General features: G+C 37.9%; 1 protein-coding gene across 1 annotated transcript in view; it reads right to left on the minus strand.

Moving 5' to 3' along the window:
- Positions 1-15,070, minus strand: part of sgsm1a (small G protein signaling modulator 1a) — a 65,679-nt gene that overhangs the window by 25,430 nt on the left and 25,179 nt on the right. The window contains exons 4-11 of the mRNA XM_073861083.1: positions 11,625-11,787; positions 8,956-9,108; positions 8,566-8,633; positions 8,184-8,329; positions 6,860-6,997; positions 4,542-4,666; positions 2,876-2,943; positions 2,032-2,195 (exon numbers count right to left, since the gene is read on the minus strand). Of these exons, the coding sequence (XP_073717184.1) occupies positions 2,032-2,195; positions 2,876-2,943; positions 4,542-4,666; positions 6,860-6,997; positions 8,184-8,329; positions 8,566-8,633; positions 8,956-9,108; positions 11,625-11,787 (1,025 nt within the window). The remainder of the gene's footprint in view (positions 1-2,031; positions 2,196-2,875; positions 2,944-4,541; positions 4,667-6,859; positions 6,998-8,183; positions 8,330-8,565; positions 8,634-8,955; positions 9,109-11,624; positions 11,788-15,070) is intronic.

Raw genomic sequence — 15,070 nt, forward strand, 5'->3', positions numbered from 1 at the left:
TTAAAGGTCTCCTGATAACCTGTAAGACCTGCTTTTTATAATTTGCCCAACCTCATTTGTGATGCTGGACCACAAAACAAGTCAAAAGGGTCCATTTGTTGAATAGATCAATACATTATACAGCATCTGAAAGTTACATAAATACACTCAATTGATGTATGGTTTGTTAGGATAGGACTAATTTGGCCGAGATACAACTATCTGAAAATCTGGAATCTAAGACTGCAAAAAATGTAAATATTGAGAAAATTGTATCCTTACATTTTTTTTAAACATATTTACCGTAGTAAATGTACAAAATATCTTCAAGAGAAAGTTTAGAAATAAAACATACCTTTAAAAATAGGTAGGTACAGTGGGGCAAAAAAGTATTTAGTCAGCCACCAATTGCTCAAGCCCTCACACCTAAAAAGATGAGAGAGGCCTGCAACCCCCCGTCAAAGGTACACGTCAACTATGAGAGACAAAATGAGAAAAAAATCCAAAAAAATCACACTGTCTGATCCTTTCAAGAACCCATTTGCAAACCATGGTGAAAAATAAGTATTTGGTCAATAACAAAAGTTTATGTCAATACTTTGTTATATACCCTTTGTTGGCAATGACAGAGATCAAACGTTTTCTGTAAGTCTCCACAAGGTTTTTACACACTGTTGCTGGTAGTTTGGTCCATTCCTCCATGCAGATCTCCTCTAGAGCAGTGATGTTTTAGGGCTGTCGCTGGGCAACTCAGATTTTCAACTCCCTCCAAAGATTTTCTATGGGGTTGAGATCTGGAGACTGGCTAGGCCACTCCAGGACCTTGAAATTATTCTTACGAAACCACTCCTTCTTTGCCCGGGCGGTATGTTTGGGATCACTGCCATACTGAAAGACCCAGCCACGTTTCATCTTCAATGCCCTTGCTGACGAAAGGAGGTTTTGAGTCAAAATCTCACGATACATGGCCCCATTCATTCTTTCCTTAACTCGGATCAGTCGTCCTGGTCCCTTTGCAGAAAAACAGTCCCAAAGCATGAGGTTTCCACCCCCATGCTTCACAGTAGGTATGGTGTTCTTTGGATGAAACTCAGCATCTTTCTCCTCCAAACACAAGAAGTTGAGTTTCTACAAAAATGTAATGTTTTGGTTTCATCTGACCATATGACATGCTCCCACTCTTCTTCTGGATCATCCATATGCTCTCTAGCAAACTTCAGACGGGTCCGGAGATGTACTGGCTTAAGCAGGTGGACACATCTGGCACTGCAGGAATTGAGTCCCTGGCTGCATAGTGTGTTACTGATGGTAGCCTTTGTTACTTTGGTCCCAGCTCTCTGCAGGTTATTCACTAGGTCCCCCCATGTGGTTTTGGGATTTTTGCTCACCATTCTGGTGATAATTTTACCCTACGGGATGAGATCTTGCGCGGAGCCCCAGATCGAGGGAGATTATCAGTGTTCTTGTATGTCTTACATTTTCTAATAATTGCTCTCACAATTGATTTCTTCACACCAAGCTGCTTACCTATTGCAGATTCAGTCTTCCCAGCCTGGTGCAGGTCTACAATTTTGTTTCTGGTGTCCTTTGACAGCTCTTTGGTCTTGGCCATAGTTGAGTTTGCATTCTGACTGTTTTAGGTTGTGGACAGGTGTCTTTTATACTGCTAACAAGTTCAAACAGGTGCCATTAATACAGGTAACAAGTGGAGGACAGAGGATCCTCTTAAAGAAAAAGTTACAGGTCTGTGAGAGAAAGAAATCTTGCTTTTTTGTTGTTGACCAAATACTTGTTTGCCGCCATGAATTGCAAATAGATTCTTAAAAAATCAGACAATGTGATTTTCTGGATTTTTTTCCTCATTTTGTCTCTCATAGTTGAAGTGTAGCTATGATGAAAATTACAGGCCCCTCTCATCTTTTTAAGTGGGAGAACTTGCACAATTGTGGTTGACTAAATACTTTTTTGCCCCACTGTATGTAAAAGCAAGCTGATTCTAAAATCTGTATATAAAATGTTGTATAAATGTGTACTGTATACTCTATTGCTAACCTTTCCTCTCTGGGACCACAGCGGAGGGTCCAACTGGCCATGAGGGAGCAGACCATTTTCCAGACAGGAGAGGAACTGAAGGAGGTGGCCCCCACGAGGAAAACGAAATGGAGGTCTCTGGATTCCATCTTGACTAACCAGAACCGCTGTCCCACCACAGTCCACTTTAGAGGAAGACATATGAATCAAAAATTTTAGATATGCTAATATATACTATTCAACATTTCGAAAAAAATCGAAAGATCGAAAAAATTCATCAAAGTTGTCCTAATACAAAAACAGGTCTTGGGGTTTTAACTTTTATGAAATGTTTTGATCCACTTCAAATGTTGACTAGTTTATTCTCTATGAAATGATATAAAATACATGACACAGTGTGTACTGAAAGATGTAATGTAATAATTAATCATTCATATTAACAACACATTATAATCTGACTACAGGCCCGCTTTAAATTCTCATCTCGCTGCAAAAGTAATTAAGTTACTGATTAATTCGGTGTATTATTCGTCTTGGGTCTGTGATCTCGTAATTGGATAAATAGGAAAAAGTACTGAGAATATTGGACGAGTAAACCAAAGTGGTTTTACTTTGCCAAAAGATACTTGATACTGATTCATTTTTTACATTCTGCAACTATGTCGAGTCTCTGAATACCCTTAAATCTCTAGATATTACAGAATATCTTAGTATTAGATTAAGGTGGTGTTATATGGGTAGCATTGCTTACTGAAACTGAATTGTCGGAATTATGGACTAATGAAAAATACCAAGCATAGTCTTGGATGTGCTTTTTTACTTATTCCTCAAACTGGTATAATACAGGGTCTTGGATGTAACTTACCCTGCTGGTGACAGTGCAGGTACACAATTTCCTCCAAATGAATAGTCATGGCATAGTCCCAGAACACACTGCAGGTAACAAGTTTAAAGATCTTAGTAAAGTCACCACGGTAAGCATTTACTTCATTGGCCTTTACATGAGGCAACATTGCTTGTTTTTATGAATTAACATTTTCCTTTAGAGATAAAAATTAATCTTCATATTCTCTAGTCTGGAGATTGGAGTCGCTAGTGTGCTTTGTGTGGAAGCACATGGCCTTTGTTTGTTTTCATCAGGCCATGTGATCTTGTGTTTGGACCGCTCTTGTTTCCCTCGTTAATTATCTTGTCATTAGTTTACGCCCAGCACCTGTCTACCCTTGTTACCTCTTTTAGTTATCTCCCTATTTAATGCCCTTCTGTTTGCTGTCCTGTGCCGATTCATTTTTAAAAGTCTACCAGTGTTTAGTAAAGCCTTGTCATAGTCTAGTGATCCTATTGTGTAGGTATTGTCAAGTTTATTGTTTTGTTTTGTTCTGTGTTCTCAGTTATTGTTATATTGCCCTCTCGTGGGTTTTGTTTTTCTGTTTTGTTATTAAATTTTGTGTCCATTAAAGGAATAGTCCATTTTCTTAAAAAAAATCCTGATAATTTACTCACCACCATGTCATCCAAAATTGATGTCTTTCTTTGTTCAGTTGAGAAGAAATTATGTTTTTTGAGGAAAACATTCCAGGACGTGTCTCATTTTAATGGACTTTAATGGACCCCAACACTCAACAGTTTCAATGCAGTTTAAAATTCCAGTTTCAACGCAGCTTCAAAGGACTCTAAACGATCCCAAACGAGGCACAAGGGTCTTATCTAGCGAAAAGATTGTCATTTTTGCAAGAAAAATCTAAAATATGCACTTTTAAACTTCTTGTCTTCCTCCGGTCCTGTGACGTGCCAGCACAACCTCACGTAATTGCGTAATGACGTCGAAAGGTCACGTGTTACATATATGAAACACACAATTGCGGACCATTTTAAACAATAAACTGACACAAAGTCTTTAATTTTTATCATTCGACATACAACAACGTCGGAACGGTCCTCTTTCTCCACACTTGTAAACACTGGGGCGTAGTTTCGATATGTGGCACGTAACAGAACCGGAGGAAGACGAGAAGTTGTGGTTTAAAAGTGCATATTCTTAAATTTTCTTGCCAAAAATGACAATTGTTTCGTTAGCTAAGACCTCGTTTGAGATCTTTTAGAGTCCTTTGAAACTGCAATTTTAAACTGCATTAAAACTATTAAGTGTTGGGGTCCATTAAAATGAGAAAAATCCTGGAATGTTTTCCTCAAAAAACTTAATTTCTTCTTGACTGAACAAAGAAAGACATCAACATTTTGTATGACATGGTGGTGAGTAAATTATCTTGATTTTTTTAAGAAAATTGACTAATCCTTTAAGCCTGCATCTTGGATCTGTCTCTCTCTGGAGAATTCATGTCATATATAGTACAATACAAAGCTGTAATAATACATTATATTAGAATAGACCCCATCCAGTCCACCTCTGAATTATTATTAATTATTATTATGTTTAAATCGGCACTAAACCTACAGCAAACCAACTTTCCAACCAATTCATAATAGATTATTCTGTCTCTGTAATGAAAAAAAAGTGCTTTGAATCCAACCTTCTCTCATAGTCGAGATCTCCCACGGAGCCGTTCATTAGCTGATTTGGCGTCCATTTCAAAGTCATGCTGTCAGCCGTCTGGTGCAGAGAGAGGTATCCTGGGATTGCCTTCATATCGTCCCTCTAACAGCGCCAACAGAAGCCCACATTAACAAACAATAACCAATCTTAATTAAAAAGGCGAATTCAACTAACAAGAATTAAATTTGTGTACTTTTTAGCCTTCCTTCAAAATCAGGGCTCTAACATTTTTTAGAACAAGGACCTTAGCACACACCCCTCCTTTTCGAAACCCATAGTGAAGCTATGGTAGCCACCACAGGACAAATACGCCATCGTCTGAGACAACATAGTAACAAAATTAACTTTAAAGAACAGTTTGTCCGTTTAGAGCTACTGTAGAAACAAAGCGGCACGAAATGGCCACTTCCAACGAAGGGAAATAAATTGTAGATTAAAATGGCTAATTAAAACAATACAGTTAACTTTGTTAGGTCTTTATACATCACTAAAAATACAGTTATGTATATTATATTGCATTTCTATCTAGAGATGCTTCTAAAAATCCCATATTGTATTTTTAGGTGTTTTAAGCCTGGCCTATAACAGTATGTGGAATGTAGGGGTGTGCGGGGCAAAAACTAATGCGGAGTAAGTTGTAACACGGACTGTTTACATTGTTGCACAAGGTTGAGCGTTTTGGAGTTCTACGATCTCCCGCAAATTATTGAAAATGTATAATGTTTTTCCAAAGAGTTATGGATGAAAGAGTGTTTTGGTAGCATGTAAGTACATTTTTTCATCATATGTTTTTTTCGGTTTCTAAGTTGTCTAAGATACCAGATCCAATGCTTTGTCATATTAATCAGTGTCTTGTTGACTAAAACATAGCGTCGTTTTGATATATCTGCTGCTGCTCTTAGCAACTTTTTTGGTGGGCTTGAAAATATCTTGACCCAGCGGGGTTAATTGTAACGCTGTGTTACAACAAACCCCTCAGCAATTACGATTTGAAAACCGCTAACGTTAACGTAATTCTTGCCGTTGTTTTAAATAGGCTACACACGAATGATTGCTGGCTGGCAGCAAAATAAATGTGCCTGTCTTATAAAAAATTGTGTGTCAAATGTATTTTTGTTCATATCTTTAAAATTGATTGAATGAGATTGAATACAATCATAATGAAATGAATGGCTAAAATCAGACTTTGATGCTCATTATCTCAGAATTAGATTTTTGAAATTGTAGTATTCACATACATTTTTTTTGTCATAATTGTGCTGCTTTTCTCACATATTTAGACATTTGTATCCATTCATAATTGAACTATTGTTAGAAAAGGGCTGGATGAATGAATACAGTGTGGATACCTGTCTATTATAGACAGATGTATAAACAATATCCACTTCAAGTATACAGACAAAACAGTATTGAAATATTTGCCTGCAAACTTAATTTTAAACAAGTGTTACAACTAACCCTTTGCCTGTTACACTAACCCCACCTATGGGGTAAGTTGTAACGTTTGCACTTCTGTCACGTTTGGTGTAATTGCCTAAGAATGGTAAGTACTAGAAACAAACTTCAATTGGTCATTTGTAGCAGAGATGTCCACTGGGATCGACCGATATGGATTTTTTAGTGCCGATGCCGATTTTTCTTTCATTAGCCTTAGCAGATGGCCGATACAGGCTGCCGATTTTCTTGAGCCGATATTTGGAGCCGATAGTGCTTTTGCTCACTCAATTTACATCATAAAAATGACACAATGATGATGCCAAATGTTACAAGTCTTAATTTAAAAAGTAACATTTATTGAACTTAAAAAAAACTATATTTAACAAATAGTAAAAACAGGTGAGGGTGCTATAGAACCATGAACTGCGCTCTCCACATTGACGAGGAACTCGTCAGCAAAGGATATTGATTTCTTGCACTTTACTACTACAAATATATATATAGAGATGAGAAATAAAACCCCGCTTTGTCCAGCTATGATCAGCTGTTAGGCCGAGCTTTCAATGTTGTCTAGAAAGGTTGGTTGTTTTTAGTCACATGACCTGCAATCACTTGCGGCTTCCAACACTCGAACACAGCGAACACAGTAGCCACATATCGGCCAATGCCGATACACATAAAACTCGCAAAAAGCGGTCCCATATATCGGCCGTCCGATATATCAGCCGTCCGATATATCGGTCTATCACTAGAGATGTGTGTGTTGCTTGTGTAAAAATATAATTGACAGACCCCTTGTTGAAGACCCTATTTCAAGTCAACCCGATATGACAAAGTATAATACACATTTTTATTTACCGGCTGCACCAGCACGTTGTTTTTCCCGAACAGGAGGGTCGCTCTGTTATTCTGATGAAGAGATTCCACATAATCCCGAGCAGATGGGGACGGAGAGGGTCTTTCATCCATACTACTACTGGAGTGTCTCTTCTGAATCTAAACGCACACACATACAGACAAACTATTCAGAACTCACTTCAGTGACTAATGTCAATATATATGCACCATAACAGATTAATGTACATATTCATCACGGTTATGGTCATACACTGGCCATATGTGCAACAGGTTTAATCTATCTGTCTAAAAGGTGAAAAAATGCATCACCCAGGGGCTGAGTCATTAGACGTTTACTGTGTTTAGATCATCTCCACTTTAATATATCAAAAGGGGCACTCAGGACCAGAAACCCCGCAGTTACAGCTCAGTAGCAAATATCCGTCATGAAATTGCACCAGAAAACAAGCCCTAAGCTTGGTCAGATCTATCTGTTTACGTGACAAAACGAGCAGCATGTTCCCTGCTGTTGTGTGGGTGTTGGAGATGGCCAGAGATAGTGATCAGTCAGGAATCTGACGGCTGCGTTTGCTAATGGAGCTGGGTAATGATGTGAAGCGTGTGAGTGGAGGTTCAGTTTCTCCTCAGATACAGCAGCTGCCCTTTAATACACTGACCACAGGATGACTCTCATGGGCCATAACCCTCTTCAGATGCTTGGGTTTGAAACATCAATGGGCAATCATTCACATGCTTCACACACTTTTTTTATATTATGCATTTTGTCTGCATTATCTATGCAATCAAATCTGGCTTATATATGAGTTTTGATATTTAAATGAGCTTTGATTTAGCAGTGTCATCTACTTTAAATTGACATTAATATGTAAACTATACAAGTCATGTTAAAGGATAAAAAAGAAGGAAGCATAATATTGAGAAACGAGCCTTATTGGTTATGTCACTGCATGTTGTGAATTAAATCTGACAGGAAATTGACTCTCCTCTAAATTGAATCTGCTCTTGACCCCTGACATTTTCTTCAGGCACAGCTTAAAAACATCAAATGCATTCTAAATAGCTTGAACTTCCCATTCAAAATTGCACTTCCATGTCAATGAAATACAAGAGATTTCAATTTTCATCATTTTGTCAAATGGAAAAATATGTTATGAGATTTATCCATGACATAATAAATATCCCTTTGGCTTCACACACCACAGAGCCACAATGTTCACTTTAAACTTGGATGGGAGGAAGTATTTTAACACATTTGACACACATTAATTTCAGTGTTGTCATTGACGTTCAGCTTAATTTAATTTTATGTTCACCAGTCACTTACACAGAGGGCAGGTCTTTTAATAGGAGAGTCTTGTCGGCAGTGGCCGCTGTGAATACGATGCCTTTGAACCAACTCGTCAGCTGAAGGGTCTGTCCAGAAATGATCAGCCGTCTTCATTTTAGTATACTCCAATGCACAAGGACCCACTGATGAAAAAACAAGGTGCACAATGACATTGAAATAAATGTCAAATATGACATTGTGGTCTTAAAGGGATATTTAAGCCCAGAATTATAACACAGTATGTCTGTCCATAAATAACAGAGTAATGGCGGTTTGGAGATTAAGTGGAAATTAAGTAAATGATGTCAGAATTTTATTTTCATTTCTGGGTGAAATATCTATTTAAAGAATTAGAATAATGATAAAAAAGCAACCCTACCTAACAAAGAGGCGAGGATAGGTCCATCCACAGGGTCCATTAGGATAGCTTCTTTTTCATAAAACTTACTGAAACAACATGTAGCTTGAGTAACATAAAGGGACACCACTTTTTTTAAAATATACTTATTTTCCAGCTCCCCTAGAGGCACTACCACTTTTAGCATAGCTTAGCACAATCCATTGAATCTGATTAGACCATTAGCATCGCGCCTAAAAAATAACCAAGGAGTTTCAATGGTTTTCCTATTTAAAACTTGACTCTTCTGTAGTTACATTGTGTACTAAGACTAAGTGGAGTGTCCCTTTAATATAGGTTGGAGAGTTTGATTGTGCTTAATGTAAACTCTTATCTTTACTCTTCACAGTGTCTCCATCCCACCTCTCTCACCTGCTGTTTTCCACCAAGTAGAGCACAATCTTGTCAAGCACCTTCAAGATGAGTGCAGTGTGAATCCACACATGTCTGATAGACTGAGGAGTAAGGTTTGGGGACTTGGACATCTTACGGGTACTCTCACTGTATGACAGAGACTGGCTTCGCCTTAAAGTAAAGAGCAAAGGTTAAAACTAAGTTTTACAATCATGATTTTATTGCAATTCTTATGTACTGTAGATAGGATTAATTCAAACAAACTATCTAACCACTTACCCACCCTTAGGGCGCACTCACATTATCCAAACCAAACCAAACCATGCCCCAGCGCGATTGTCACCCCTCCCTACTCCCCCGGGTGCACGCACTCACACTGTACTTTTTATCGATCCGAGTCCGGGCGCGCTTTCGTCATTAAGATGCGATTGTTTTGAAAAAAGCAGGAAGTAAAGCTCTCTCTTAACACTGGAACCCACCATAATGATACGTCTGTGTTTTTATTCGGAGTCGTTTGGTGCGCGATTACAGACAGCCCTCTCACATGTCATCATATTGCTTAGTTGATCTGTCACGTGCGCAGCTCGTACATTCACATAACCCCACTGCGCGCATCAAAAGGTTTGTATGGAGGCAGATGAGGTGAGTGGTCGAGCAACTGACGTCTTCACCTTTTGAATCGCGCTCAGGCGCTCACACCACAGCCTTCCGCACCTGAGCCCAAGTGACGGCCCCCCTCTGCAACCCGGCCGTGCCGCGATTAACCAATCCGTGCCCGGGCGCGGAACAGAGCGATCACACTTGTCAAACAAACCAGGCTTTGGGGGTCAAACGCGCCCGAGCGCGGTTTGGTTTGGATAGTGTGAGTGCGCCCTTATATTGTTTCAAACCTTCATGCTTTTCTTCATGCTTTTTTAGTACATACGTGGGGTTTTGAACAACACTGGGGTGAGTAAATGCTTAAAATTTTCATTTTTAGCTGAACTAATCTTTTAAAGCTCACGTAACACACGCTGTTTCTGCATTTCTGATGTTAATCTGGAGTACCTATAGAGTAGTATGACATCCTTTATATCTCCGAAGAGTCTTTAGTTTAATCAGATTTATAAAAGAAAGATTAGCTTTACCGAATCTTTCCGATAACGTATGAAAAAGTGAAGAAGGAGGAGTTACTACCGCGAGCGGAGCGAGTACGAGTAATGCAATACTATGCAACACTTATAACTTATGATTCACTACATGTTCGTGTCATTTATATAATATGCACGCGCATATTTACAACATAAGACAGAAGTCTTCTTACCGCATGCAACTCGTGACCCGGCTGGGAAAATCCAGCGCATCAAACACACACGCAAAACTCTGCTGCTACCCCGGATAATAAACTATATCCATTGTTTTCATAAGGCTGGATTTCTTCTCCTTACATCCAAAAACACACTTCATCTTTCGTGCCATTGTTGAGTTTTAAAATTAAACAAAGCTGTTGCGTGATGTGAATGTTTGTAAGTTCTAGCGTCTCCCGCTGATTAACGGGTGGGCGGGGTTTTCCGGGGGAAGTGCCCATATAAAGAAGTGATACGTATAGAAAACCCCTAAAACGTCAGTTGGATCTGTAATCGAAAAAAACTTTCCGAAACTTGTACGAACCCTGGCGAAGTGCATTCAGTACAGAAATACTCTGTAACATGTCCAACTGCTTTTTTGACACTTTGCCTACGTTTAGCATGAGGAAACAACTCTATAACTGTGTTAATAAGTCAGAATGCATGAAATACCATTGAACCCCCCTTTAAACGCTTCTGAAATTCTGTCCACTAGGTGGTACCACTGAGCATATAATTATTGTCTTTCAACATGAATGAATGCAGAAATTCACAGATCTGCTACATCACATTTAAAGGTAAACACCACCATTTTTCAATATTTTACTATGTTCTTACCTCAACTTAGACAAATTAATACATAGCTATCTTTTTTCAATGCGTGCACTTTTAATCTTTGTACAACGCGCGTTGTGAATGTATTAGCATTTAGCCTAGCCCCATTCATTCCTATGGCTCCAAACAGGGATGAATTTAGAAACCACCAAACACTTCCATGTTTTACATATTTAAAGACTGTTACATGAGTAGTTACACGAGTAAGTATGGTGGCACAAAATACAAATTTTGTATGGAGCCATAAGAATGAATGGTGCTAGGCTAAATGCTAACACAATCACAACGCGCTGTACAAAGATTAAAAGTGCACGCATTGAAAAAAAAGATAGGTATGTATTAATTCATCTAAGTTGAGGTAAGAACATATTAAAATATTGAAAAACGGTGTTGTTTTCCTTTAAAGGAACAGTATGTAAGAAATTTTTATCAATTTATCATAAAATGGCCCTGATATGTCACTAGACATTAAGAAATCATTTTCATTTCAAATACTTCTATCACTAACAACAGTGGTCTGGTCAGGATATTGTCATTTAAAAAGTGGAGTTGCAGCCCTCAACTGATGTTTATGTTGTCATTTTGTGTATTGGCCACCAGTTGTGTGATTGCAGTACCAGTTTTAGCCACAAGTTTTGTTATTGCAATACCAGTTTTGGCCACAATCCTACATACTGTTCCTTTAAGGTTGTGTATACGATATAATTGAATATTACTTGAACGGTCTAAAAGTTGTTTTAGCCTCACCTGTTTTCAAAGATCAACTCCAGCTCTTGGGCTTTCCTGCAAAGCTCCTCAGCTGGAGGGAAACTCTTGGCCACTTTAGTGAAGAGCGCTGCTATCTTGTTGCTTCGTAGGAACCCAGCGGCCCTCCGCTTCAAACCGTGAAGGACGCACGCTTCAACAGCAGCTGAACATATTTACACAAAAAAATGGACAATGACACATAAACTGTGAAAATTGATCAAAGCCTTGTAAACAGCATAAAACGCTTTGGAGTATCTGAACAATGTGGATTAAAGACACAATTGCTAAAAAGTAACTACTGAACATAATCTTTTTTATGTACTATTATAGAAATACATACATACATATTAGAGGACGACCGATATGGCTTTTTCTCTGGCCGATGCCGATATTTAGAAATCAGGGCAGCCGATGGCCGATATGTTTGGCCGATTTTCTATATGTACATAATAATCAAAATGTTCTCATCATTAGCAGATATTTTAAATGTAAAAATTTCACTATTTAGGTAAAAGTCAAACGCTTAGGTGCCCGCAGATGCGCCTGCCTATTAATCGGCCTAATTTTGCAGCAAAATCGGCCAAAAATCGGCCAATTAATCGGCTGGCCAATAAATCAGTCGACCTCTAATACATATTCAAGTACATTTTTTGTAAAAACGTTTTTACAAATTATATAAAATAAAATATATATACAGCCATGTTTAGACAATGACCCCAAAATGAGGTTTAGGATATAAGCAGCTCATCGTGCATTTCAAACTTAATACACTGCTACTTAGCTAATAAATATATACAATACTCATTTTTTACTGTATATAATCGTGACCACAAAATGTTGCGACTGAACAAGTGTTTCATGAAGTATTCATGACAGATATTTCCAAGGCAATACAAAAGTGTAAGGGGACAATGTGCTGCAATAGTACACAAATACTGTTTGTAAACGGAGAGACTTTATACGTGGCAGTGCCTGCAAAACTGATATTGAGTCTCTCCCAGGACTAATCTTGTGAATCTGTTTGGAAGGGGTCAGGGGGGTGGGAGACTGCGTAGCCATGGAAACCCTCACTGATGGAGCACTTATTCTCATTGAGAGCTGGGCAGGCCTCTGAAACAAAATCAGCCTCTTGGTTCACTTGTACTTCTGTATTTTTTTAACTCTCCTCTTTTCTTTCAACAGTGTCATGTTTTGCTCTTTTATTGTTGCTTTTTATGAACCTCTCAACGGTTTTTCATCAGTGTCTGTATCTCTGTCCCCACTCACTGCCTCTCTGTCCCCACTCACTGCCTCTGCTCTGGTTATAACCTTATCTTCAATCTTCATTTTTCCAGCAGCGGACTGTCACTTCTATCTCTGTGCAAATCTATAATGTGGTAAACCGAAGCTTGTGGAGAGACTGAGGGTGGTCAGGTTGGTTCACCAATGCAGTGATTCCTATTCCAGTCTTGGAGTAATCCTCAACAGGGCAGTTTGGATGTATCCTCCAATAAACGACCAATTAAACTCATAAGCTTTTTGGTAAAGTACTTTAGAATTAAAAATGGGTGTGCGAATAGGAAAGGTGTTCAAAACGTGTAGTGTTGGGGGTCCTCAGGGAAGAGGGTTGAAAACTCGTTCATCAGTGAGGTTGACTGGTTTCCATAGATGCAACATTGCAAAATGGTTTTAGCATGGTTTAACACATAAGTCTTTAACTTCTTTTAACCCAAGGTCCCCTTAAAGGATAGAAAAGGAAGAGCAGGGACCCCCAGTACATGTAACAAATTAAGACTGGATTTACATTTATACTTATTTATATATATATATATATATATATATATATATATATATATATATATATATATATATATATATATATATATATATATATATATATATATATATATATATATACACATTTATACATTTATATATATATATATATACATACATATATTTTAATGACTATATATATAGTTACCGCCAAAATCAGTATTGAATCAGGTCAGTATTAAAAGTAAATTCTTCATTTTATGTAAAATCCGATATCCGCCATTTTATTCTGTCATATTTTCTTCCTTTTTTCAAACCGCATCAAAAGCCACTCCTCATTCTCTGCAGAATGCAATAAATCTGCTTAACCAATCACAGCGCACCATTCCACACATTGAAAACAATAAGCGACGACGTACCAAGGATGACAGGAGCAATGATGGTGTTCTTATTATGAAACAGTAAGTGTTTTGATTAATGCCATTAATGTTTTGATTTTTAATCAGTGTATACCCCTAGTCAACTAAATAAATATAACATGACAAAGATAAATTCACATTAAAATATTGATTCAATAGATTTAGAGCATTTTGAGAAGAAAAAACTTAATCAGTTTTTATAATAAATCTATAAAAAATTATAAAAAAGAATCAGTTTTTATAATGAATCTTTGAAAATCAAATTATGGATTTGAATTGTTTTATGTTATTATAACCTAAAGATGCTATGTGAAAGTTTGCAACAGAAAATAGTGGTTTTCATCTTGTCACTTTCTTGGTATAGAAAACACATTTTTACCCAAATTAGTCAAAATTGATTTCTTGCATTTTGGAACTAAACTCTTTATTTGGTGGACCCCCAGTAAAACCACCACGGACCCCCAAGGGTCCACTAACCCCCTGTTAAAGACTCATGCATTAACAATATACTTTTGTATATACAGTCTAGGTTATTTTAGAAATATTTTTTCATAAGGATGTGTTTTTCACCCTAATCAATTCTGAGCAATGTACTTTCATACAAACACAACAGGTCCCTTATTCTGATGCTTCTCTTTGACCACATTAATGGATTCATTCGGAAGAGAGAACACAGATAAAATTAGACAGAGCGGTGAATTGAATGCAGAGGATACACAGACCACAAAACAAGTTCAAAGGTTTCATCTCTTATCACACGCAGCAAAAACAAAACAGCTAATGAGGAAGGATGCCATTTTTAAAAATGGAAAATTCTGCTATTTAGCCTGCCCTCTTAATAATTTTAAAACGCATATGGTAGCTATCACAAAACAAACATTGTCGTTTTTAGACAATGTATGGACGAAACGCGCTCTGTATAACAGTTTGTCCATTTTGGGCTACTGTAGAAACAAGGCAGTGACTTCCATGTAAGGAGACTTGCGGTGTACAGTATTCTACGATAATAAAAACAATACAGTTCATTATGTAAGGTCTTTATACACCACTGATTACATCTGTGACGCCATCTTTAACACGGCCATGGCAACCTTTGACAAGTTGGAGAAGAAATATCCTGACTGGTTTGAAGCAGGAATAACCAAACTTGAGCCACCTATCACAGCCAAACGTACAGCTCTGCTAGATTTCAAGCGCTAGCCTTCAGAGAAAGCATTAGCTGCACTCCGGAAGGCCAGAAACGATGCTCAGCTGATTGCCAGGAAATGCGCT

The sequence above is a fragment of the Misgurnus anguillicaudatus genome, chromosome 22 (assembly GCF_027580225.2).
Source record: "Misgurnus anguillicaudatus chromosome 22, ASM2758022v2, whole genome shotgun sequence".
NCBI classification, from domain to species: domain Eukaryota; kingdom Metazoa; phylum Chordata; class Actinopteri; order Cypriniformes; family Cobitidae; genus Misgurnus; species Misgurnus anguillicaudatus.